The sequence below is a fragment of the Marmota flaviventris genome, chromosome 6 (assembly GCF_047511675.1).
Source record: "Marmota flaviventris isolate mMarFla1 chromosome 6, mMarFla1.hap1, whole genome shotgun sequence".
In the NCBI taxonomy this organism is placed as follows: Eukaryota; Metazoa; Chordata; class Mammalia; order Rodentia; family Sciuridae; genus Marmota; species Marmota flaviventris.
Genome location: NC_092503.1, coordinates 118,120,290 through 118,147,219, shown reverse-complemented (window position 1 = coordinate 118,147,219; position 26,930 = coordinate 118,120,290). Strand labels below are relative to the sequence as shown.

At 45.2% G+C, this 26,930-nt stretch overlaps 1 protein-coding gene across 4 annotated transcripts; it reads right to left on the bottom strand.

Moving 5' to 3' along the window:
- Positions 1 to 630: 630 nt before the first annotated feature.
- Tcp11 (t-complex 11) lies at positions 631 to 15,613 on the bottom strand. Of its 4 annotated transcripts, none has more exons than XM_034636748.2 (9): positions 15,499 to 15,613; positions 11,740 to 11,848; positions 7,729 to 7,849; positions 4,096 to 4,316; positions 3,291 to 3,427; positions 2,831 to 3,048; positions 2,559 to 2,740; positions 1,591 to 1,754; positions 631 to 863 (listed from the first exon to the last, which is right to left on the bottom strand). In XM_034636748.2, exons 1-9 carry the CDS (start codon positions 15,611 to 15,613, stop codon positions 631 to 633), a joined length of 1,500 nt encoding a protein of 499 aa, XP_034492639.2. The 4 variants fall into 4 exon arrangements, with proteins under 4 accessions (XP_034492639.2, XP_034492638.2, XP_027799537.2 ...); XM_034636747.2 differs by having other exon boundaries at positions 11,740 to 11,833; XM_027943736.2 differs by lacking the exons at positions 11,740 to 11,848; positions 15,499 to 15,613 and having other exon boundaries at positions 4,096 to 4,286; positions 7,729 to 7,824.
- Between the last annotated feature and the right edge of the window lie 11,317 nt (positions 15,614 to 26,930).

The window sequence follows — 26,930 nt, the reverse complement described above, 5'->3', positions numbered from 1 at the left end:
CAGCGCCCATGGGCATCCAGCTGCCAGTCTGCAACTCTGACTCAAGATGAAGCTGAGGCTTTTCCTGTTCCTTTACTTCTGGGATCATCTGAAACCTTCAGGGGAATCTAGTCCTGACCAAGAGTTTCCTAACTGCTTCCAACCATGCCCTCTGCCCATCTGAACTGGACGAAACAAAGGCGTCCCGAGAAGTCCTTAGACTCACATCTTGGATAATTCCATGGGAGTTCTCAGAGAAATGCTTCACCCTTAAGAGAAACTAATGCTAGGACCTAGTGTCTTGGATGCTCAGCTGCACGTGCTTAAAGGGGACCTAAGGCCAAAGAAGGGGACATGGGGCCTGTTGACTTCTCAGCTAGCTCTGGGCTGAGGGCCGGGGCCTGACCTCAGCTGAAGCACAGGAAGAGTGGAGGGTTGTTTTTGTTTTGTTTTTCTTTTCTTTTACTTTGCAGTTTGAATGTTCATTGGTGAATGGGTTTGGACCAGTTGGCATTCACTTGCTAGTCCCTTCAGCCCTGGCATACTGGCTGTGGGGATCGGGCCTCGCTGCCCTGCCAGTCAAGGTGACGTCACCCAGGAAGATGATGGCCTTCTCCTGAGTCCAATATGCCAGGGCTCTGAGTGGTGCTATCAGAGAGATTCCACTTTGGCGCTCAGGGCCTGAGCGGGGGAGACGAGGGTCTTGAGGATCTCCGTGTAGTAGGGGCCAAACACCTGCTGGTTGTGATGTGTCAGGTTCACAAACTTCTGGCCCAGTTCCGCCAGCTCTGCCTCAATGAGGGTGAGGCCTCCGGGAAGGTCTAACAGAGATCGCTGCACTCCAAGAACCAAACAGCACTTGAGAAACAAGTGGATCCGCTGATCTGTGAGCAGGAAGAAAGAGAGGGGGGAAAGGGCAGATTTCAGGGAGAAGCACTGGGCCTGCACTCCACTCACCGCCTTCCAAGCTCAGAGATGAAGCAGCCCGCCCACTCCCCGCAGAAGGGGAAGGTGGCTTTGCTGAGGTTATGCAGCACTTAAGGGTCAGTCAGTTTCTGAGCGTTCAGGAAGGCCTAAGTAGCCATCAGTCCATCCTACTGAGAATCTGGCCTGCAGGAGGATCTCAGCTGCCCAAGTCCAGGGTCTCCATTCCAACAGGTGGACAGGGCAATTCCTCACCCTGGGGACATGGGTTTCAGCCTGTTCAGCAACACTGTTTGTTGTTTTGTTTTTGTGGCGCTGGGGATGGAACTCAGGCCTGATGCACACTAGGCAGACTGTCCTACTGAGCGGCACCCCAGCCCAGCAATAATTTCTTGTTGGCAGGGGTGTGTGTGTGTGTGTCCCTACTGGTGGATGCCAAGGGTCTCAGATTACAGTTGAGAGAACACCCAGTGGGCCAGAGTGACGTGTCCAGTTTGGACAATATCCCACACCCAAAGGGTCATGAATCCCTGGGAGCAAATCTTCCTTAGAGCATAGTCAGTCCTTGAACTGCAAAGGGACGTAATTCCAGCCTGGTAAACGGTGGCTGCCCAGTGACCCGGTCTGTAATTGTTGTGGTTCAGTGAGTGACGTTCTGGGCTGGGACACTCCCTCTGGGACACTCACCGATGACGCTGCGGACGCAGTTCTCCTTCTTGGCGATGTTCTCTAGCTGCCCTGTCAGAGAGGACGTGTTCTCACTGCTCAGCGCAGCCAGGCCCATGGTCTTGAGGCTTTGGTGGATTTCCTGAGACACCTGCTCGCTCACAGTCTTCATAGCCTCCTCAGGCCTAGACCAGGAAAGAAAGTCAGCTGGCACCCAGTGGTGACCCTGGCAGAGGCACAGAGACACAGCAAACTCCACAGGAATTTAGGCCCAGTTGAGAGCGAGTCCCAGCCATCTACCCAGCCCCACCCCCTGGCAAGGCCCAGGCCCCGTGGACAGGCCCCTGTCCAGGTACTGTGTCCTCTCTGCTTCCTTCGAAGACACCACCTGTTTCCACCCACAGTACCACGTCCTACTCCTTGGAAGACAGACTATAAAACCAACTCTGGAAGGGGCTTAGCTCTGCCCCAGGAGCCACCATCCACATTCCTTTGTCCATGGACTTTATATGGACATTTTAAAGATTTTCCTTGGTCCTCTGTCCTACCTCATCAGTTACAATCCTGTCCTTCTGGGGTTGGTGGGGTCGGGTTTTTGTGATGCTGGGAATTGGCCCAGAGCCTTGTAGTGCCGGGCAGGCTCGGCGTGACCTCTGAGTCACATCCCAGCCCTCACCTTGGCCTCTGGTTCTTCTCTGCCTGGACTCAGGGGTGTTCAGTCACTGTGGCTGACTGACCAACTCCTGGGTATGCCTAACACCGGCTGTGACGTTCCCACAACAATGAAGGGCTGGTGTCTAACGACCCCTTTGCTACTAAGCATCCTCCACACTACCCTTTTTGGAAGAAAGTTTTATTTTTCTTTGTCACAAGCCTCAAGATCACTTAGGGAAAGAAACCACTGCTTGTGGGTGGCCCCCGAGGGCCTGTGGTCTGTGGTGGGCAGGGAGCAGTGATTCACCGTCTACTCTAAGAGACCTTGCGCTCACCTGGTCTTAAATTCCTCCATCAGGGACTTGGTAATGCGTTTCAGTTTATCCACAAACTGGGGCGAACCAAACAAAACGCTGCCAGAGAAACTGCTGGCCACGAGCAGGACCGAGGCCAGGATGGTTAACTGGTGCAACTGGGACTCGAGGTCCTGCAGCCGGGTTCTGTCCATCAGCAGGGTCTGGGGAGCAGAGGTCAGCGGTCATTCAGGACAGCACGGTGGCGACAGAAGGCCAGAATACAGACCAAGGCAAGACCCCCACATTCCTACCTCGGGGAACTCTTCGTTTTCAGGGTCCCAGAGAAGGAGGTTCAGGAAGCCCTGGGACAGCACCATCGTGGGGCTCAGGGGCTCCGAGTTGCTGGCTGCCTCACTTGGCGCAGGGCCCGCCACGTTGGAAGAGTCAGGCGGGTCAAGGGCCGCGGAGGGTGGAGTGGACAGGTCGGCCGCTGCTTGCGTCAGCCACTTGGTGGTGTGGTCCAGGAGACCTGGGGCGGGGAGCGGGGGTGACAGCATCTTTGGCACCTTTTCCCCTGGGGCCTGAAGACCAAGGTTCCTTTCAAAATGTCCTGGTTAGTAAGTAAGTGCTTTGGGGTCTCTCTGTCTTCAAGTTCCTTCTCCCTCCCCTTACCTGAGGGAGAAACTTTCTATTCTTAAAAGAGTCCGCATGGGCTCGGGAAGGTCTCATCAGCTCCCCCCACCCCTCTGCCGCTCCTCGCGGCCTACATACTCGGCTGCTTGTTGAGCTGTTCCTGGAATTTGGCCCGCTGCAGCTGGATGGAGTGCTCCTGGAGGTGTGGCTGCAGGCTCTGGATGGTGTAGTTCACCATGTCCATCTTCATCAGGCCCAGGACCTGGAAGATCCCTCTGACACGGGAGACAGAACAGTCACACCATGAAGGGAATCTAGTGAGGGACGCCCACCTGGGCGGCGGTCATGGCGTCTCTGTTCTCTGGGATCGGGGAGGTCTTAGGACCCACTTAGTCCCACCTCCCACGTCTACAGACACGGGACATGACCCGAAGCCCAGAGGGAGGGAGTGGCACAACTAGGAAGAGCTCCGTCTCTTCCCACAGTGGTCATTCTGCTGTCGCCTATAAAGGGTGGTCAGGGAGGGACACACCAGCTTGTCAGGGGTGTCCTCCGCGCAGTGGGATTACAGGGGATGCTATTTTGACTCTCTGGGCAATGGCGGCTTCTTTTTTTTCTCTTCCTGGGTCTCGGTTCCTTAGTTCCTACAGCTATCCATCACTGACCCTTAGACTATGTGAAATGGGCAAGAGAAAACCCGGGGAACGGATGGCTTCACTCTTTAGGAGAGAGGATTTTTGTCTTATGGTAGCATGTCACACAGCGGAGTCCCCCACAGACAAGGCCACGATGGGGCCGTCTTTGGAAAAGACGAGAGGAGAACAGGGGTGTTAGGTCTTTGGCGGGGAAGAGTCAGCCCAGACGATGGCTATGACCCGTGTCTGGCTCCACTTTCCCCGGCCGGGGCAGGAGCAGGTTTCGGGGGTCAGCATGAGTCTCACACCTCAGTAACCGAACGGGGTCGGTGATGTTCTCGAGTTTCTGTACGGCTTCATCTCGGACCGGAGCGCACAGCAGAGTCATCATGTTGAGGATGTACTTTGAAAGGTAAGGGACGTCCAGGGCTCCGTGTTCTGCCTCCTGCTTGATCAACTCCATGTCCAGAGCTTCTTCAATCTCACTTCTCAGGCGGTTCTGACGTGGTAACAGCAGTGACAGCAAGATCTGCCCAGGACAGAAGGTCAAGAGGAGTCCAGTTCTGTTCAGAGTCCCAACTTTCCCCAGTGGGGAAATCTCTTACCCTGAGCCACACCCCAGCCCTGTGCCACCCCTTTAGCCAGGGACAGCCTGTATCTTTTTAAGATTTTTTTTTAGTTGTAGATGGACACAACACCTTTGTTTTATGTATTTATTTCTATATGGTGATGAGGATCAAACCCAGGGCCTCACGCGTGCTAGGCGAGTGCTCTACCACTAAGCCCCAGCCCCAGCCATCCAGGTTATATCTTTTTTTAAGAATATGAAGAAGGGTTTATTTTAAAAGGGATAACAGATTTCTCCCAGGAGGGAAAGGGGCCATAGCTGGTGTCCTGGTACCCCAGGAGGTGGGCATCCTGGGCCTCCTTTGTTCTCCTCCCCTCCTCTCTCCTTCCTGCGTATGTGACAGGAACTGCTTGGTGAGATGGCCAAAAGGTGGATCCCAGCCTGTATCTTTTGAGGAACACAATTTGAGCCTCTAAATTCCTTATAGGATATTATTTATCTTTATTTAGAGGCCAATGATAATTCAGATTTTAAGAGGACCAATTATAGCAATAATGTAACATTTTCTATACAAAATGGGATAAAGAGATGAATAAAATTAAGGAGTGTGATTAAGAAGTACAGAGTACAACAAACATCAAATGTCATCACATGATGTGACCATTCAGTTGTAAAGGGAGGCCTCCTGGAGAGGCAGTGACCAAACAGACCAGGTTGCTGCTCAGAGGCCCCTGAAGTCACCTGTTAAACCCAAAAATGTAAGTTCCCGGTGGACAGGGATTCGGATTCACCTCTCTGCCTCTGGAACACACACTGTGGCGAGGCCTGGGCCCCAGGCTTCATCCAGGGGAGCGCTGTGTGTCAGAGCAGGTCTCCGTCCAGCTTCACATTAGAGAAGACGGTGCTGCTCACACTCCCTATCCTAACGGTCGAGTTAGGACAGTTACCAGTTGGGAGACTGTTCCAAACCAGCCCTGCAGCGCCTGCTCTGAGAAGATGGGGCTGGTCCTTGAACTCCTGTTCCTTTGCTGGTTGGGAGGCTGTTGTGCATGGAAGGCACCAAAGGGATTCTCAGGAGGAAGGGTCTTCCTCCCTGGCTCCGGCCCTCTCCTCCCAGCAATTTCCTACATCTCAGAAGCGTCTCTGTTCAAACCAGGCGTGCTTCTTGCCTCCTACCGTACCCTGACTGACCAACAAGTCGGCCCGTAAGTGAGGTTTGAACTCCAACACTTGCCCCTGGATCCCGTGAGCAGGACACAGTGAGCGCTTGAGACGCCTCAAAGAGATGATGCAGACCAGAAGACGGAGACCACCCCCACATACACTCAGAGGCCAGCACACCTCGTGGTTTCTACGGCTGCAGGGGTCTGGGCTTAACAGGTATCCCCTCCGAGACGAAAAACAAGTAACAAGTTGCTACCTTCAAACCACTACCATCACAACAGAGGCACACTTGGGAGGCTTTTCTGGATTTTTGAGGCAATACACCAGATTCGAGTTTACTCGTTTAGAATCACTCATAAGGTTACAAATCTCCAGTGAGTAGCAGAGCAAGAGCAGGCTCTGCAGCAAGTTCAGACGGCAGCACAAGCCACTCTACAGCCTGGGTCTTATGAGCCAGGAGACCCAATGGCACCTTAAGTGTCCGTGGTCATCAAGGATGCTGTGAAGAAACGTCTTGCAAGCAACTGTAGGAGAATCCCAACATAGACCTTTGGGATTCTGAAGCACATCGACACCCTCTGTTGCAGATAACTATCTGCCTTTTGAGAAATGGCTCCCTACTGAGCCTATGGCATCAAGTGACCATAGGGCTGAGCTTCCCACCAGGAGCTAGGTGCTGTGTGACGGACCCAGCCAATCTCAGTGGACAAGCACAACAGGAATACGTCATCAAATAAAATGGCCCATAAGCAACCAAGCATTTAATGGAAAAAAAACTACAGACATATAGACCAACAGAGAGAGATCCCAGAAGGAAACATGGTCAAATGATTTTGAACAGCAAGGCCAAGAGCATTTGATGGGGGAAAGAACATCTTTTTCAACAAATGGTGTTGGAAAAATACCGCACATAAAAGAAAAAAATATCTGCACATAAAAGAATGAAGCTGAATGAAGTTATTTATTAAAAAATAATTCAAAATGGATCAAAGATCTAAAACCTAAGAGCTGAAACTATGAAACACTTAAAACAGATCATAGGAAGGGCTGGGGTGTGGCTTGGTGGAAGAGCACTTGCTAATGTGGGTGAGGCCCTGGGTTTGATCCCCAGCACTACAGAGAAGGAAAAAAAAATCAATAGACTTATTCATGATCCTGAATTTGGTAAACTTCATCAAAATTAAAACTTTTGAGCATCATAAGACAAAAAAAATATGAAAACACTAATCAAAGAATAGGAAAATATTTGCAAGTCATATATCTACAAAGATAAAGTATCTAGAATATGTAAAGAACACCTAAAAGTCAGCAACAAAAAGGCAGACACCCTATTTAAAGATGGGCAAAAGACTTGGGTAAACATTTCTTCAAAGATGTAAAAATGGCCAGTAAGTACATGAATAGGTGCTCAACATCTGTAGCCATTAGAGAAACACAAGTGAAATCCACAGTGAGATAATGTTTCACCCCCATTAGGAAAGCTATGATCAAAAAACTGGAACACAGCACCAGGCACAGTGGTGCATGCCTGTGATCCTAGCTACTACAGGAGGATTACAAGTTCAAGGCCAGTCTCAGCAACTTTGCAAGATCCTGTCTCAAAATAAAAAATAAAAAGGGCTTGGGATGTAGCTCAGTGGTAAAATCACCCTGGGCTCAACCCTCAGTATTACACACCAAGGGAAAAAAAAAAAAGTTAGAATATGTAAAGTGTTGGCGAAGACGTAGAGAAACTGAAACGCTGGTGCACTGGTGGTGGGAATGTACAGCTGCTGTGGAGGAGTTGGCAGTTCCTCAAAATGTCAACCATAAAATTACCATATGATCCAGCCATTCCATTTCTAAGCATCCACCTACAAGAATTCCAAGCAGGGATTCAAATAGATGCTTGTATACCAATGTTGATAACAGTATTATTCACCGTAGTCAAAAGACAGAAGCAAACATGTCAATCAACTGATGAATAAAGAAAATGTGGTTTATCCAAAGCATGGAATATCACTCAGCCATAAAAAGGAATGAAATTCTGGCAAGCACCGACATTTCTCTAATTCTGTTGTCAGAGTTATTTTGATATTAAACCATTCCTGTTCAAATTTCTGTGTGACTGATTGATGGACCATGTTCAGTTAGGATTTGCTAGTCATTGATACTCAGTATTAGCTCAGGATATCTGGGAACTTTCTATTTACAAATGGAAGTCACTCACCTCTTTGATTTCTTTCAGAAGTTCGAGAGCACAACTGAAGTCAGGGGGAGTAGCTATTAGCTGTTCCTTAAGATGGTCCCAAAAGTCATTGTGCATTGTCTCCTTGACCTTGCCTTCTGAACTGTGACTAGGTTAAAAGAGAGAATCACTCTATCTACCCCAAAACATACCCTCAACAATAAGAAAATGAACAATGAGGAAAGATGAGGTCCCTCTTACCATCAGACAATACATTCAGTCCTAAGGATTGTCCTTTAGCTTGATCTTAGGTCTGTCTGATAATGTCACAACTTCATTTTTAAATATTAAATAATGGCTGGACAAGGCACATTATTATAATAATTATTATAATAATTATAATAATAATAATAATTATTATTATAATCCCAGCAACTCGGGAGGCTGAAGCAGGAGGATCATAAGTTCAAGGCCAGCCTCAGCATTTTAGTGAGACCCTATTTCAATTAATTAATGAATCGAACAAATTTTAAAAATATTTTTAGTTTTTGTACTGTGGATTGAACCCAGAGGTGCTTAACCACTGAGCTACATCCCCAGTCCTTTTGATGTTTTGAGACAGGGTCTCACTAAGTTGCTATGACTGGCCTAGAACTTATGATCCTCCTGCCTCAGCCTCCCAAGTCACAGGATTACAGGCGTGCTAATTTTAGCCACACCTGGCTAAAATTCTTTAAATCAGAAGACCTTTTGAATCTCTGAGTCCCTGGTTTAAACTTCCACTCCACTGAATGTAACTCTTATTTCTTTAGTACATTAATTCCTTAAATTCAGGAGAAAAACATCTGAAGAAAAATTAGTTTGAATTGTTGTTTTGAATCTGTGTGATGCTCGGCTGTTGGGATTCTCATTGTTAGGGATTCCTTCCTCCTCTGTGAACAGCTTTTGTTTTCTTGTTTCACTGTTCCTCGATGGGGTCAGTGTGTCTGGGGTCTGTGGGAAGGCAGCCACCCACCAGGTGGGAACCCTGAGACCCTGTCAGGGAGGAGCAGGGGCCGCACCCCCTGGCCGCCGCCTACCGACCACTGAACTGTCTCAGCTCTTCTTTCTTCTTGCCCATCTTTGCAAATGGTCTGCCTCGTGAAAGGGTTGCATCTTTTGCTCCCTCTTCTGAAGACCTTGGGAAAAGTCATAATAGATTTTGTTAGTTTTGGTCTCGAGTAAAAATTAATTTGATTTATACTTGTGCCTTGAGTCACCTGAACATGTACTGTTGGTTTGGAATTCTGACTTTTATTCTGAGCATAAGAGATTTTTTCCTTCTCTCCTAAGCAACAATGGAACCATACACTCAAAGAGAAAGAAAGTGGTGTATTCAAACACTTCAAATAGCTCTATGTTGGGCAGAGAAAAATCTTTTTTTCCATCTTAGTTGGAAATCTGCTCTCTGATATGAAAGACAAGATGACAGACAGATGGGTCAGCCCCTTCATTACAGTAGGCTGCCACCCAATTTTTAAAAAAATTAATGTCAACCCCCCTTGCCTTGCGACTTTTTTTTTTCAAGTGTTGGGAATCAAACCCAGGGTCTCATGCATGCTGGGCAACCACTCAGCCACCGAGCTATAGCTTTTTTTTATTTTTTATTTTGAGACAGGCACTCACTAAGGTGCTGACCTTAGGCTTGCAATCCTCCTGCCTCAGCCTCCTGAGCAGTTGGGATTACAGGCGTGCGCCACGGCACTCAGCTGCAACTTGAATCTTTATAAAGACATAAGTGTGATTCTACAAGCAACTCAAAGTCCACCAATCGTTCTCATCAGCCACAGAAACTTCCCTGTTTGCCTTCAGAGGTTTACAGATATTTAAGAACAAGGATATTAAAAACAGAATTGTCCTATACTTAAAAAGAAGGAAAAAGATTTTTTAAAAGAGCTCTAGGATCTAACTCGGGTCAATTAAAGGCTGACGTTCAGGGTATCATTTTTGTAACATTTCTCTCTATATAGGCTCCTGCTCTCCCATGGAAATTTCTCAGTCAACTGAACCCCTGTTATTTATTCATTCATTCCACAGTAGACCGCATTTTGACACACTGTTCACAAGTGGAGCACAACTTCTCATTCTGTACCTGGTGCAGACTCACTGCAGTAGTGCAGTCGTGCATGTCTATCTCAATCTCTGTCCTCTCCATCCCACCGCCCCACCCCTCCCTCCCTCCCCTCTACACAAACCAGACTGCCTTCACTGCTACCCGCCCCCCCCCCCCCACTAAGAATCAGCATCCACTTATCAGAGAAGATATTCGGCTTTTGACCTTCCGTTTCTGAACACCTGCTGATCATTTACTCCTCTCCCCACACTGGCTTCTCTGAGGCTGGATCCTTGCATTTCCTCCTCCTCCTCCTCCTCCTGTTGCCACCTCCGATCCTCCATCCAGTTCCCTTTAAGGCTCCCCTGTAAGCCCTGCACCTCTATTTGGGGGTCAGTGGATGAAAATCTACCAGAGGAAACACTGGGGTGGGTTCTGGCCCCTCTAGGAAGGTGCTGAAGGAGATGTCTGGTGACCCTGAGACCCCCCTTGAAGAAGGCAAGTAAGGTGCCTCCCCCCCCCCTTTTGGGGGTCTTCTGTCTTCCTCATGGAGCCCCAAAAGTCATGAGTAGATTCCTCTGAGATATGAAACTCTTTTAGGCACTGGTCTCCCTGATCTCTGGGTCTGAGGGTACCAAGGGTCACTTCATGCTCTAAGAGGGCCCTTGGCCTCCGGGTTTGCCTAGCTCATGGCCACAAGATGTAAGTTCAAAGGAAACAAAGTTCCAGTGAGTGGTCATCACTGCAGGGGGTAACTGTGGCTTTCTGTCCATTTTGTTTCTTTGTGTAAGAAACACCTCAGACACCTCAGATTTCTGACTGGGTCCGATAAAAATTGGCAGCAAATGTCAACTTACTGCCCCCGCCCCCCAAAAATCATTGGCCATTGGCTGAGACCTCTGAGCCAAAGCCACAACCTGATGTTAGAAACAGTGAACACAAGAGGTTGTTAGAACCCCAGTCACCCCTCCACCACCACCCCACCCCCGCCAAAAATAAGATTCCTGTGAGGAGATGGGCTGCCCATGGGCTGATGGGTGCTGGGTCCCCTGCTGGCCTTGGACAGTCGCCCTTACCATGAGGTCTACAGGAAAAGCACGTCACAGACCACCCCCTGGCTTTCCCCTCTGCTCTGAGACCCAAGATTCAAAGTAGAAACGGGATCTTTAATTTCTGAGGATCTGAATGCTGGGCCCCAGAAGCTGCGAATGCTTTGTTGGTCCTACTGGTTAAAGGCTGTGCTCTGAACCCCTTGATCCAGTTAAGAAACAAGCTAAATATGAAAGCCTCCTATCTGGGGCTGGGGTTGTGGCTCAGGGGTACAGCGCTTGTCTAGCATGTGTGAGGCCCTGGGTTCCATCCTCAACACCACATAAAAGAAAGGACAGATAAATAAATAAATAAAGATATTGTGTCCACCTGCAACTAAACAGTTACTAATATGCAACTTTCTGGCATTCAGCTGGTTGTGTTGTATAGGCTTCTGGATTTTCTTCTAGACTCTGTATTTCATCGTAAAATCCTGTGATGAATTTCTAAGACTGTTACTTTGACATCCATGTTAAATCCTCCTTTGACACACCTCAAACTCCTTGGAAACGCTCAAATCCTTTCTCGGTGCTCTTGAGATGTGAATATTCTTCTCTAAATCATGATACAGGTTGAACATTCTCAGTCTGAAATCAAAAAATGCTCCCAAACCCCAAGCTTGCTGAGTGCCGGGCTCCTTCCTCAAGTCCGTCAGAGAAGATCTGAAATGCACCCAGCTAGTTATTCCGTTTATTTGCTGGTTAAATTACATTTGCTTCTTACTAATAATGCTATTACGGCTTGATCTTCTGTATTATAACACAAACGCTAAGTGTATCATTACCAAACATGCTTTTAATCTGGTCAGAAGCCATCAGTGCTGAACCCTGATGCCGGGGTGAACAAAATGGAGAAAGCAGGAGAATCCATACCTGTTTGAAGGCAAATTTTCCTCCCCATGGAAATCACGATTCAATCCAATCTCGCTGCTCATCTTGGAAACTTCATTGATTGTCTCTGTCAGATCTGAAACTGAAAGTACTTAGGGTGGACAAAAGTGAACCCACGAAGAGTTTGAATTTCTATTTTATTCAGAGATTCACTCAAGGTAGTAGGCCTCAAAGTTATAACAACAGATTCACTCACATACTAGTTATTTATGTTTTCTGAACTCCCTGCCCCATGACAGTGCTGGAAACTCTTAGGGTAGTCCAACAAAAGGGGAAAGGAAAAGATAAAGAGGCTAGTTTATTAAAAAAATATATTAAGTGAGAGCTGGGGCTGTAGCTCAGTAGTAGAGTGCTTGCCTGCACACGTGAGGCACTGCGTTTGATCCTCAGCACCATGTAAAAATAGAAAGAGAGAGAGAGAGAGACAGAGAGGGAGGGAGGGAGGGAGAGAGAGAAATTAAAAAAAAAAATTTAGGGCTGGGGATGTGGCTCAAGCAGTAATGCGCTTGCCTGGCATGCGCGGGGCGCTGAGTTCGATCCTTAGCACCACATAAAATAAAGATGTTGTGTCCACCGAAAACTGAAAAATAAATGTTAAAAAGATTCTCTCTCTCTCTAAAAAAAAAAATTAAGTGAAACTAACTAAAAACTTTTCTCTTAAAAAAAAAAAATCACACTCTCATTCTCTTAAAATCACACTACTTAGGAGGCTGAGACAGGAGGATTGCAAACTGGAGGCCAGCCCGAGAAACTAAGCAAGATCATATCTCAAAATAAAATGGAAAAAAAAGACTGGCAATGTAGCTCAGAGGCAGAGTGCTTGCCTAGCATGTATGAAGCCTTGGGTTCAATTCCAAGTGTCTCAAAAAAAAAAAAAAAAAAAAGTAAAATCACAAAACTGCAAAGAAACAACTTATGATTTGTAGAGAATAAACACTGATGTGTTAAAGTCCTTTCACTTCCTGCCTCTGCTGCTACCTGCCAAAGATGAAAGCCAGATTCCCACTGGAAATGACACTCAGATGTCACTGAACAGTGCCAGTGTCAATTAGTCTTCTAAGGCAGTAGTTCCCAGATTTTAGAATTTCACAGAGTAATAAAATTTCCAAAAATATTTTAAGCAACTGACAACAACTTTCCAACTTTTATTTTACCAACTATGGACAAGCAAAAACAAGCAATAAAAATTCCCCTCTATGGCCTGGGGCTGTCGCTCAGTGGCAGAGTGCTTGCCTAGCATGCGAGAGGCACTGGGTTTCATTCTCAGCACCACATAAAAATAAATAAAATAAAGATATTGTGCCCATGTACAACTAAAAATAAATAAATAAATGTAAAAAAATTCCCCTCTAGTATGCCAAAATTATTTTGTAAAAGAAAGGATCATTTAATCTAAAAAAAAAAAAATTGTCAAAATAAAGAGCAATTAAAGCTGAATCAATTTCACTTTTAGTTTTAGGAAAAGTCATTACAATCTCTTTATGATTTCATTGCCAATAACATATCATATATATATGTACATATATATTTATTATTATTATTATTTTATTTTTGGTACAGATTATTGAGGGTCACTCTACCACATCTCCAGCCCTTTTCATTTTTTGAGAAAGAGTCTTGCTACATTGCTGAAGGCTGGCCTCAAACATGTGATCCTCCTGCCTCAGCCTCCAGAGTAGATGAGATTATAGGCATGCACTACCATGCCTTGGGCTAATAATAATTTCATATTGCTAAGAATCTTGTCACAGACCAGCACCAGCATTTGGAAACCACAGTTCTAGTCCTCCCATTTCACTGCAGTACTGGGATTCAAGCCAGAGGCCCTCCACCAATGAACCTTTTCATTCACAGCCATTTTTTTTTTATTATTTTGAGCCAGGGTCTCACTAAATTGCTGAAGCTGACCTCCAACTTGCTGTCCTCCTGCTTCAGCCTCCCTAGCTGTGAACTGATAACTGTCAAAGCTGGGTGATGGGTAAATGGAGGTGGGTCATTATATTAGTTCTGCTTTTATAAAAATTTCCTATAGTCAAAGATTTTAAAATGTAAAAAGAAAAGTTATTATAGAAAAGAATTTACACAAGACAGTGCCCTTCTTAGAAACATGATAAAGTTTTAGAGGTAAAGTGGAGTCTCTGGGACAGTATAGGGGAGAAAATACAGATATGGAGAGAAAAAAGGCAATATTGGAGAAAAGTAATGTAAGTGTTCACTTTTTTAACTTTCAACAAATTTGAAGTATTTCAAACCAAAAAGTTAAGGGGAAAATGTGATTCTAGACATTTATAAAAAAATTCAGTCTTAGGTGAACAAAGTTGAGCTGAACCATCAAGTGGGTGGGCGAAATTCCCTCGATTTTTACAGCTTCTCTTAAGAAAAAGTTCCAGTCAAAATGGCAAAACACAAATATGCAGAATCTCTGCTAAATTATAATGCTAAATGAGAATTAGCCACAATAGTTTACTAAAGGATTTTCCCCCTGTAACAAATCAAAGTTCACAGCCAGCCTTGAAAGACTATTCAGTTATTCACAAGTACAGCACTAAGCCATTCTAGGAACACTCTAAGATTCAGGAAAGAGGGCTCAAGAATAATTAGAGATAAAAATGTGACTAAAATAGATTTTTAAAAATCCAGATGCTGCCAGGGGTGGTGGTGCACACCTGTAATCTCAGCAGTTCCGGCGGCTGAGGCAGGACGATAGCAGCAAGCTCAAAGCCAGCCTCAATAAAAATGAGGCACTAGGCAACTCAGTGAGACCCTGTCTCTAAAAAATATAAAATAGGGCTGGGGATGTGGCTCAGTTGTCGAGTGCCCCTGAATTCAATCCCTGGTACCAAACAAACAAACAAAAACAATTCCAAGGACAAAGAATTTTTCAAGATAAAATAGTAACTTAACCTAGTCAAAATATACAAAATTTAAAAAAATGTTTTGAAGGAATATGGTTATTCACTTTACTGTGAGTCATCTCACCTAGGGATTCATTTAAATAATCACTGTAAGGAAAAAAAAAAAATCTTTCACCCATCGGGTCCCATCTGTCCAATGCGCGCCAGTGCGCCTTTTGGGTGCGTTTTGTTAACCAGCAGCGACCCCGAGTGGTCATAAGAGAAATGAGTCTAATTTAACTTCAGTGCGAACTAAATTTTCTCATTGTCCATCTTCACGAATTTTAGCTCAAGTTGTTGCACGTGGGCAGCCCTTCAAACTGATGGCTTGAGACTCCATGAGGTTTGACGTATCAGTTAGTGTGGAAGAGACCTGGTGACCTGATATGAACACCAAAGGACACCTATCTACAGGGTGCAGAGCTTACGTATGAGCCTAGGACAGCATCACTTCAAGCCAACAAAGTACCTAAAAAACACAATTCCCATCTAGGGAATTTGAGGTTTCTTTTAAAAATTAACCCCAGATATCTGTCATTTTCCACTCAAGTCCCAAAGATGGCTTAGAACTGACTCAGCCTCAAATCTTAGATTCAAGTAATCCCACGTGGCTTCTTCCTCGGAGATGTGACTCTCTGAAGCCCTCTAGTCCACAGAGGGCCTAGGCCTGTAAGTGAAGACAGGACAGGGACAGGGACAGGCGCAGGGGGGAGAAGAGGCGCCAGAGAGCACCTGGGGCTCCCTCAACGTGGTCCCCTCAATGGCGCTGCAGCGCAGGGGGCAGGCTCCCTGCGATCGATCGGACCCACACGGGGCACCCCAAAGGGTCTCGGGGACCTGGACCTACGCGAAGCGTTGTCCTGGGAGCTGTTCTCGTCTTCCTGGGTCGGTTCTGAGGTCTCGGGCTCGCAGGAGCCGCTGCCAGGTTCTTTTGGGGGCACATTCTCCTTGATGTCGGGCATTTTGCTGGTGGTATCTGGGTGGGGGAGAAATGGTGTGCTGTTGGCGACGGGGAGGGGGCTCCCCGACCGCCAAGGGGGTCCTGAGGCCCGGGCGGCGGCTCCAGAGTTTCCTCGGGGGTCCAACCAGCCTCCAGGAGCTGGGGCGCCCAGGGGGACAGGCCAGCCCAGGGCTGAGACCAGGAGCCCCGGGCGGCGGGGCGGCCAGGCCCCTTTCTCCGCCGCCGGGGACCACCTCTCCGGGGCGCCCCGCTCGGGTCGGGCCGCAGCCTCTCACCTTCTCCCCGCCGCTGGCCGCCCACTCTGGCGTCGGCTCCGGTGGCCGCCTCCTGCCTCGCGTCCGGGACCGAACCACCGCGGCGGGGTGGCGGGGCGGGGGCGGCCGCGCGGAGACGCGCAGACAACTAAGCCCACCAGGCGCACGCCCCAGCCGCTGGCCAGGGGGGCGCGTGGGAGGGTCCCGCTCCGAAAACAAACCGTCGAGGTCGCCCGGGGCAACCGGGCGGGGCACTGGCTGCTGGCCACCCGTAACCCGCCGAGGCAGGAGCTGCAGGCTCGTGCTCCCTCGCCAGGCCGCCGGTTACCAGGCCGACCCGCTCGCGCCCCGCTGGAAAAGATCACCTGGAACTACTTAGGGGCGAGCAGTCTGTGGGTTTCCCTCAGGCTGTGCACACGCCCGAGGAGAAGCACCACCACACCCAGGAGGGCTGTTGCTTCAGTGCACCCTCCCCCCACTGCGATAGCAGGGACGGTGTCTGGCCCGGGGTCAGTCATCTGCAAAGCTGTAAGGGCGGGAGGTGGGCTGGGGGCGTTCAGGCTCTTCCCGCAAGATGGCTTGCCAGGGGCTCCCCTGAGACTTGGGGGCCGGCCCTCCTGCTCCTTGGCTTCAGATCACCGTCCTCTCCTGATTCTGAGTCTGATCTGTGGTTTCTGGAATGATGCGAGGACCCGGAGTGTCTCCCCTTCCCCCAATCCCTGCCCCTTGGGGAGAGAAATTGAAAATGACATCTCCACTCCACATTCTCCCACCCCTCTCCGTTACTGACCTGATTTCTTATCATAAAAGGTATTTTTGTTTGCTTGTTTGTTTTTGTTTTTTAACTTAAAAAAATAAAGTATCGCCTAAGAAACTGAATTAGCTGGAAGTGGTGGTGCATGTCTATAATTCCAGACACTTGGAAGGCTGAGGCAGGAGGATTGAGAGTTCAAAGCCAGCCTCAGCAACTTAACGAGGCCCTGTGCAACTCAGTGAGACCCTGTCTCTAAAGAAAATATTTTAAAAATATTATATTAAAAGGGCCAAGGATGTGTCCCAATGGTTTAGCACCCCTGGGTTCAATCCCAGGAAAGGAAGAAAGTTACCGTTCACCCAAAGAATATCTCAAACTAACCTTCCTCCTCCTTGCCCTTTCCTGACATTTCTCTTAGAGGATCAATTGTGAGGCAGACTGGCCTTCATGCTGTTACTGATTTCTAGTTCATACCACTGTGGTCAGGAAATATACTTGACTTAGATTTACTAAGCCTTGTTTTATGCCCTAACATGCGATCTACCTTGGAGAATGTTCCATGTGCTCTTGAGAAGAATGTATGTCCACCAGCCACTTCAGTAAATAGTCGCTTCATTATTATGAGAGAGGTATTTAGACTGGGCAGTTAATTTCTCTTTAAAAAACATCCAGGAATCTGTTTGGGCAGTTTAATGTCTGGGAGAAAGCTTATAAATTAATACCAATTTGTTCCTGCCCCCCACAAAAAAGGATTGCTGTAAAACTCTCCCTAATGATGCCTGAAATTCCCGTAACAGTTCATTTGTATCAATGAAATAGTGTGCTCTTAATATCCAATTCTCAGGGATAGTCAGTAGGACGAAAGTTGTGCAGAACATGGGGGTGGGAAACTGCAGATAGAAGAGGAAAAAGAGTTGGGGGTAGCAGAGAACACAAATTAGAATTTTCCCAGGGTCAGACTAGGTACAGCATTTCATGATCTTTTATCACTAATACTTATCAGAACTAACCAGGCAAAAGTTAGAGGTTGGGGGAATAGAAAGATAATGTGAGAGATATACCCTCCTTCCCTTTGGGGTCTTAGTTAATCACTGATTTTGGTTTAATGATTTACTCAGTCCTTTTACATTGCAAATCCATACGCTCTGAACACAAGCCTAGCTATTCAGTAGGCAAGGTAGGTGTTATATTGGACCATTTAATAGGTGAGCAAATGGGATCTGAGAGATTTCAGGGAGTAAGCAAGAATCACAAGGTAAGAAGGTCTTGGCTCTTGATCACATACTTTTTCTTAATTCACACCATCTGCCTGACTCTGAGAAACCTACATGCAAGAAAATAAAACTAACATTTAATGGCATTGTAAGCACCAGGGCTGGGGTACAAACAAGGTCTACTGGAGGTCACATAGAGGGGGAGAGATCATCCAGGTGTTTGGATCAGTTCAAGCCCAGCCTTTGGCCAGTACTGCAAGATTCTGTACCTCACTTGGTCTTTGGAGATAGGTCTTCTGTCCAGCCAGACTCTCCCTCAACCTCCAGGACCCTGGCTGAAACTGGATTTCCTACATATGTCAATTATTTAGCAGGAATGTTCCTCCTTGGTAATCTAACACCTTTACCCTATTAAAGTGCACATACCTCAAAAGACCCATAAGGCAAGTATTTCTCCAGCAACTCAAAAACAGAAGTAAAAGCCATGTTTCTGTTCACACTATAGTAATCCCAAAGCTGTCCAGCCTATGGCTCCCTTTTTATACTAAGATGTCATGTGACTTTTATCTTCTATTCATAATATATCCATGTATGTTTTAATACTCTCCATGTTTATACAAATATGCAAAGCATATTTGAAGGGGAGATTTCCCCTTCTCAAATCTTTGAATAGAATTATTTTTCTAGAGAGAAGGGCTTCCTATACTCACTGTCATGCTTCTGTACCCTGTGGGTACCCACACCCCAGTTTGAAAAGCAACCTGTGAGAATTTCAAGCCTGCAACTAGAATTTTCTACTGTTCAACCATTCCCCATACATGTGAGCCTAAACCCAATCTCAATAGTATGATTTATTCTCATTTGTCAAATTCTATTCTGTGCACACTACCCCTCAAAACCAAATTATACAGAAAGTCTGACCTGCAAAGACATCATGAAAGAGAGGTGGATAGACAAAGATGTAAAAGATATAGAATCACAGACTTTAAGAGAAATCCCGGATACAGATTTGCTAGCTAAAACAAAAAGGAAAAACATCTCATTTTACAAAGACATATCTTATGCTCAGTGAGGTTAAATGACTTGGCTAAGGTCACCACCAATTTATGGAAAATTCAGTAGTAGAACCCATATCACAGTCTGTTTACTCCATAATGTATAGAGCAATGCAAGAGTAAAAGCTAATGCTGTAAATAAATATTTACATTTCCTAAAGAAAAAAAATGTAAATGATAGGTCATGAGATGGAAAAAGTAAGGGATGGAGTTAAATAGAGGCCTAGACTACAAGCAGAGTAGAGTACACTGGAAGATAAACAGCCAACTAAAGTGGTAGGGATGTGTAAATACAGGGTGGGACATTTAAATGGAACCATTTGGAGTCATGTAAACTGGGATTGACTTCACTATGGCCTCCCTAACGGTACAGAACCGCATGTCAAAACTATTTGCTTTAGTCGCTTGACAAATGTGTTTTCTTCACAAGACCCCAAGTGGAGTCTGAGAAGGGTGGAGGTAATCTTGGGGCCGTCTGGAGGTGGCTCTTTGAAGCCTAAAGCAAAGTGTGTGTGATGGATGGGGAAACCATCACAAATCTTAAGGGACAGGAGGCTCAACGTAGAGGACAAAGAAGATTCTGGAAGTTGTGTTTATTGCCAACTTCTCCAGCCACATCTTAACATGCTCTGTTCCTTCCTGCCTCAGGGTCTTTGCACATACTGGTCCTTCCATCTAGTATGTTTCTCCCTGCTCAAGCAAAGCTCCTTCACCTCCCTGACTCCCTCTCATCCTGCAGATCTAACTTATAAGGCCTGACTTCCTCAGAGAAACTTCCATGGCTCCCCGCTAGCTTTTCTCAACACCCTGTACTTTTTCTTCATAGCGCTCATCACATTTCGGTATCACGTTTGTTTGCATGAGTGACCTTTGTGGAAATATCTAGCTCTCTCAGGAGAAAAGGAATGACATCTAGGGTCCTGTGACACTGAGGTATCCCCTGAACCGGAAGGTGGCAGTAGGGGGCAGTGGTACCACGGGAGAAATCCTGGATGAAGAAGTTTCTCTCTCGCTCTCTTTGCAGAGCAACCCAGGGTCAGCAGCAGTCACAAAAACTGACTTCAAAAGTCCTCCTGAGAGCTGCATCTTTGGAGTCCCCAAAACAATCGTGCCTTGTGCCCTGGGACACGGCGCGAGTTACACACTTAAAGCAGTTTCCACAGAACCGCATTCAGTTGGTTTTAAACTCTGGGGAAAGCTGGCAGCCTCTTTGTGGGTTTTTTAAAAAACTAGTTAGAGGGACAATTAAACCTTTATGGGCCCCAGAATGTACCTATGCAGACATAAATAAGGATCATTCTTCAACACCAGAGAATCCACTTTCTGGCAACAGATATATTTTTTTCTGCCGTCACTGGACAGAGTTGAGCTCACATCTGAGAACCTTTTTTGGTTAGGGCAGGTGACAGGGGTCAGCATAAGCAGAGTGAGAACTTTGACCCTAAGTTTGGCACAGGCCCTTTCTCTAAATGGACACATTGCAGGCCCACGGCTTAGCTGGTCTTAAATAAATCACACAAACTCCCAGAAAGCCACGAGGAACTTTAGGCCAAGAAAACTCATCTTGTTCCTTCCTTGTGTTACTTTGGGCCAAAATGGTCCATTTGTCAAAGAGTCCTGAGTCCTCTTACAACACAATACAATGCATTCACGGATTTACAGCGCCGTGTCCTTGAATGGTCTGCATGATTTTTAAAAATCCAATAATATTAAATACCCTAGGGAGCTCTGTTCTTAAAGGAACTTTGGAGTAAACTCTTTTGTTGAGTGAAGCCGTCTTTTGTAAGGCAAATAATCAACCACCAAATGGTTTTCGAAATCTGAAATTTCGCACTGGAGATTTTTCTTAAACCGAAGCCCACATGAGATGGTGGCCTATACTTTTTCCTTTATTTTTTCTGATTTTGGTAAAGACAAGCCTCTTCTGATTAGACAGTATTGGGTAGGGATGAAGGAAGTTTGAACACTGAAGAAAATAAAATGAGTTTCAATCATTTGTGTCACTCATAATTCTCTAAATTGTGCCGAAAGCAAAGTACAATGATCTGAGAAAGAAGCAGCCTCATAGATTTGAGGGCCAGTCTATTTGAAGTCAATCTCAAAAGAACTGCTGAGAACAAAGGATTATTGTAGGGTTTTTGTTGTTGTAAAATAACATCCTATTTATCATTTTTACTCTTGGTAAGTGTACAATTCGGTGGCATTAAACAAATTAAGTTTCCAATGTTTTGTAACCGTCACCTCTATCTATACCCAAAACGTTTTCATCATCCCCAACAAAAACTCTGTCCCCATTAAAACAATGACTTCCCCTTCCCTACTCCCTCCAGTCCCCTCTATTCTGCTGTCTGTCTCTGAACAGAGAACACTCTCTCACTTCCAGTTTTTCTTTGGGGCTTTTTTTCCCCTCCCAGGGATGGTAGAAGGCTGGGGCAAACTGCGACCATTCTCTTTTCACCTTCTAGATCCTTCCTAGGGTCATCTCCCCACTCCTCTACTCCCCTTTCCTCTACCAATAGCAACAGCATCTCTGTGAGGAAGCCTGAGCTCATTCAAAGGGTTGAAACTTGCAGAGGGGCTGCAGCCCCCAGCAGGAACAAAAGGAGGTCACTGGGTCTGAGTCTCTGTTACAAGCTCAGGAATGGCAGGAATTTTCTGACTTCAATAGTCTGAGGAAGTAGGGACACTCAGCACTCTGGATGTGTGGTGCCTGAAGCCTTCATGTGAACCTGTTTTAGCCGCAGCCACACACCTGAGATGAGAAAGTGAAGCAGAGATCTCCCCTGGGCACCCTCAATTCCATGCCACTGAATTTCTCATTGGAAAACTCTGAGTAAGCCATTCACAACCCCTGCAGAATTTACATCACTTGTACCCACTTGTGGCGAACAGAGTCACCTTCAGAATGACTCAGGCATCCTGAGGCTTGGGTTTTACTTTGTTCACAATGCTTGCAAATTCTCAAAGTAGCTACCCACCTCCAAAGTCTGCATAACAAGAAATATTTGATTTTTGTTGCTTTCAAGAACTACTTGGGGGCCCTCATCTCTGGGTCCCAAGTCCAAGACTGTGAGCCTGCGACAGGCCCTTAGGACAACTTGGCAGGTTGAGTCCATGGTTCAGGGAAACCTAGAGTGATGGAAGGGGGGTCACCTTGAAAGGAGGAGGCCTGGATGCTTCCTGCGGCCCGCTTGATGATCCTGAACAAGTCACAATTCTGGCCTCGTTTCCCTCAAGTTGGATGGAAGTGTCCTCCACTTCTAAGGATTTGAGGGAGGGAAGGCAAGGAAGAAAGTGAGGTTTCCTGGTGTCTGGAATTATTGAAACAGGGCACAATGCTTTTGGTTTTCCATAGGTGCTAACGTTCATGGAAAGAACGGCTGCAGGGGAGAAGAGGAAATTTGAGGAAAGGAGAGAGCAGATGGGTATATTTTGAGGATAGAATAAGAATGAATATTTGGTCTATAATTCTAGCAACTTGGGAGGCTGAGGCAGGAGGATCTCAAGTCCCAGGGCAACCTGGGCAACTTAGCAAGAACTTGACTCAAAAAATACAAAAAAAGATTGGAGATGAAGCTCAGTGTCCCTGGGTTTGATCCCAGTACCAAAAAAATTAATTAATTTTGGGTGGACCTTGTGACGAATGTTCTTTGGAAATAAGCAGCTGGAGTTAAGGAGAGAGATTAAGACCAACGGATTGTAACAAAAATAGGAGTCATGGTCATGGTTGATAGATGAGATAGTAATAATAATAATAGGCAACACCAATCAAGACTTATCACATAACAGACCCTCAGGGGACCCTTCTCATAGAAGTGCTCCCATCATTCACACAATCACCTGATGACAAAGATGTTTTACACTCACTTTGCAGATCAGAATTACCCTGAGAAGTCCCTGCCCAAGGTCACACATCAGATAAGTGGTAGGAAAGGAGCTTGCCTTCAGAGCTCTTAATGTTTGGTATCAGCTCCTGAAACCGTGGAGGTGGAGAAGCATTTGAGAAAAAAAATATAGAAGAAAGGCAGAAAATTGATAAATACCTGTAAGAGGGTAGTCCTGTTCTTAATCAACTGTAATCTAACATCTGATTTTGAAAAGATGAAGATTGTGAATCAGAAATAGAGAGGTATCCAAGTGTACCCAGTGATGCTGTCATTTGGGCTGGCTCTGCATAAGTTGGATAATGGTGGCATCCATAAGGGGACTCACTGTATACTAGGTACAGTTAAAGGGGGCTTCACATGTAGTATCCCATTTAGTCACCTCACCAAAATCCTACCATAAAAAAGGTCTCATAGCCCATTTTACAGGCGAGGGAACAGGCTGAAGGGATTACCAGCTGACAAGTCACAAGTCTCAGAGCTGGGGACGGAAAGCCAACAAGCTGTGTGCTTCTGGAGCCAGCTCAAGTCTTGCCTCTCCCAAGCAGGAAAACAGTGGCAGGATGAGTCATTCCATGGCTCAGGGACTGCAGAGTCACGAAGTGTAACCTCTGGACTTTTCTATGGTTTGGGTACAAGTTCTTCCCTTTAAAGTAGTTTGTGATTGACACCAGTATTAGAATCAGTTCTTCTGGAAGTTGCTAAGGGCGTATCAAGTGTCTTGAACCAATGTTTACATTTATTATATGCATATTTGAGTTCATTTAGTCCAATTAGAATTAATCTTCCCCAAGCCTCATCTCCTACTAACCAAACTGTCTCCTAATTTTTGTCTCTAGGGCCTGCCCAGCTAATTCCTATCACACCCTGTTCCTGGGGAAACCTGATTGGCTTAAGGGCCTCATCTTCCTTACGGTGATTGGTTCAGAAAAGTACACGTGACACAAGTCAGGCCAATGAGGCACAGGAGGGGTCAGCTAGCAGTTTCCAGAAGCTTTTATCTCTGGACCTCCAGCCACTGCCTTTGGAAAGGGGAGCTCTTGTTCCAGACTTTGCCCTGCCAGGATGGGGATGGGGAGGCCGTTGGGCTATGATCCTCGCTGCCCAGAGAGAGGTAGGGAACCCCTGGAGCTCTGCTGCCTGATTCCCTGGCATAGAGTCCACACATTAAGCCAGTACATTAAGACATTAAGGCATCTTGACTTGGGATGTTTGCAGCCCCCCCCCCCCAATTCCGCTGGGATGTAAGCACCATGAGGGCACCAACCGCGTCTGTCTCCTCCTCTGCATCCTCGGCCCTTGTATGGAGCGAAGTAGAGAGACACCTCATTATGCAGTTAGATGACCCAGGATGGTATTATTGGAAAATAAAGTCATCTATCCCTTGTCTCTTGTCTTTAAGCGTGTGTGTGTGTGTGTGTATTTCTGGAAATTGAACCCAGGGCCTTGCACTTGCTAGGCAAGTGCGCTACATCCCCAGCCCCTTTTTTCTTTCTTTTTTTTTTTTTTTTTATTTTAAGAGAGGATGTTGCTGAGTTGCCCAGGCTGGCCTCCAATTTATGATCCTCCTGCCTCAGTCTCCAGATAGCTGGGATTACAAGCATGTGCCACCTTGCTGGTGTCTAGCATTCTTGATCTTATTTCCCTCCTCTTCCTCCTCTCCCCTCCCCTCCCCAGGGCCTTGAGCCCATGTTTTACCACTGAGCTACACCACCAGCCCCGGTATTTCTTTCCTTAAAAGTACAACATATCTTTGTAATGGCTGGTTAATGTTTAATGTTGATTGTTTTGATATATAAGTTATGGGAAATATAGGGTTATTGGTCTAGGGTCCTGTAGCAGTGGAGAGCTCCATTTACATCCCTCTTTGTTGCTGAAAATAAATCTCTCTAAAATGCCAAAATTGAAAAATGAAAAATATGAAGCGTTGGCAGACTTCACAACTCCCTTAAATTGCATTCATAGCTTGTGCTTTATGCATTTTACATGTCTTTTTTTTAAGACTCAACTTTATTGAGGTATGATTTTCATAAATGAAATGTGCCAATTTTAAGTGTACATTTTGAATGAATTTTGCCCATGTAACCACCACCACAAACAGAATACTCCTACCCCCCACCAAAGTATCTAGGTGCCCATTTTCAGTCAATATCCATCTTCTTATCCCAGGCCCCATGTCATCCTTGATCTTCTTTCGATTACTGTAGTTTTACCTGTTCTAAAATTTCATATAAATGAAATTACAATGACATGTCTGTTTTTGGTAGCAGAGTTCCCATAAAAAGCCACATTGTACATGACTTCAGCAACTCGTAAAATCTCAAGTGAAGAAGTCAGGTCTTTCATTCCTGATATTGATAATTTGTGTCTTTTCTCTTTTTCCCCTAATCCATGTGGCTAGAGGTTTATCAGTATTGATATTCTCAAAGAACTAGTTTTGGGCCTCATTGGGTTTTCTCCATTGTTTTCCAGTATCCTATTTCATTGATTTCTGCTCTGATCTTTATTATTCCCTCTCTTCTGCCTATTGGGCTGCATTTGCTCTTTTTTTTCTTCTAGTTCCCTAAGGTGGAAGCAGAGATTATTGGTTTGAGATTTTTCAAGTGCTGATGTAATAGCACCCACAAATTTTGATAGGTTGGATTTTCATTTTCATTCTGTTCTGAATACATCCTCATTTCCCTTTTGTATTTTTCTTTGACTGTGAGTTATTTAGAAGTACATTATCTAATTTCCAAGTATTTGGAGAATTTTCCAAGAAATTTTCTATTACTGACTTCTAACTTAATTCCATTGTGGTGAGAGAACATTTTGTATGAACTGAATCTTAAGTTTAATAAGACTTGTTTTACGGCCCAGAATATGGCCTGTTTTGGTAAATTCTCCTTGTGCTTTTGAAAATAATGTGCATCCTGCTATTGTTGGGTGGTGTAGTCTATAAATATCAATTAGGTCAAGTTGACTGTGTTTAAGTCATCTATACCCTTGCTTATTTTCTGCCTACTCGTGTATCAGTTATTAAGAGGGAGTATTGAAATTAGGATTTTTTTACATTTGCATTTACAGTTCTATTCATTTTTATGTCATGTATTTTAAAGCTGTTGTTAGTAAGTCCATAAACTTTTTGATGAATTAACTCCTTTATTATTGTGGAATGATCTTTGTCATAGAAACGTTCTTTGCTCTGAAGTTTTCTTTGTGCGATATTAATATAGTCACTCCATCTTTCTTTTGTTTAGTGTTAGCATGGTATATCTTTTTTTATCCTTTAATTTTTTAAACATATCTGTGTCTCTATAGTAAATGTGTACTTCTTACAAGTACCATATAATTTGCTCTTGCTTTTTTTATCCAGTCTGACAATCTCTGCCTTTTAATTAGAGCATTTAAACCATTTACTTTTATTTTTCACCTCAAAGAAATACGTGGGGTTGCTTTGTTTTAATTGTGGTAAAAAGCACATAACATAAAATTTAGCATCTTAACCATTTTTAAGTATACAATTTAGTAATGCTAAGTATATTCACATCATCGTGCAACCAATCTCTGGAACTTCTTTATCTTGCAAACTTGAAATTCTATATCCATTAAATAACTCCATTTTCCCCTCCCCTAGCCCCTGGGAACTACCATTCTGTTTATGTTTCTGAGTTTGGCTGCATAGATACCTCATGTACATGGATACAGGATAGCCTGTTGACTTTGTTTGTTTGTTGTTTTTAAGATGCAGTCTAGCTATATTGCCAGATTGGTCTCAAACCCCTTGGCTCACCCTACCCTGCGGTCATTTACTTTTAATGTAATTATTGATGAGTTAGGGTTTAAATCTGTATTATCTTGCGTTTTTTTTTTTCTGTATTTACTGTATTTCATTTTTGTTCCTTTATTTTTTCCTGCCTTCTTTTGAATTGATTGATACTTTTCATGATTCCATTTATCTCCTTTCTTCATCTAGTAGCTACAATTTTTGTTTTGTTGTTTTAGTGGTTGCTACAGGGTTTATTATATACATATCTTATCATAGCCTACTTCCTCCATGTCACATATAGTATAAGAAACTTTCTATAATATACTTCCATTTCTCTTCTCCTGACCCTTCTCTTTTATTGTTATATTTTTTTATTTGTACAGGTTATAAATTACGCAATATGTCTTTT

Coding starts and splice junctions, on each gene's coding strand:
- Tcp11 (XM_034636748.2), bottom strand. CDS start 15,613: ATGCCCGACATCAAGGAGAATGTGCCCCCAAAAGAACCTGGCAGCGGC. Junction 1,755..2,558: donor ATGGAGGAATTTAAGACCAG/GTGAGCGCAAGG, acceptor TTCCTGGTCTAG/GCCTGAGGAGGCTATGAAGA. Junction 864..1,590: donor CTGCGTCCGCAGCGTCATCG/GTGAGTGTCCCA, acceptor TCCTGCTCACAG/ATCAGCGGATCCACTTGTTT.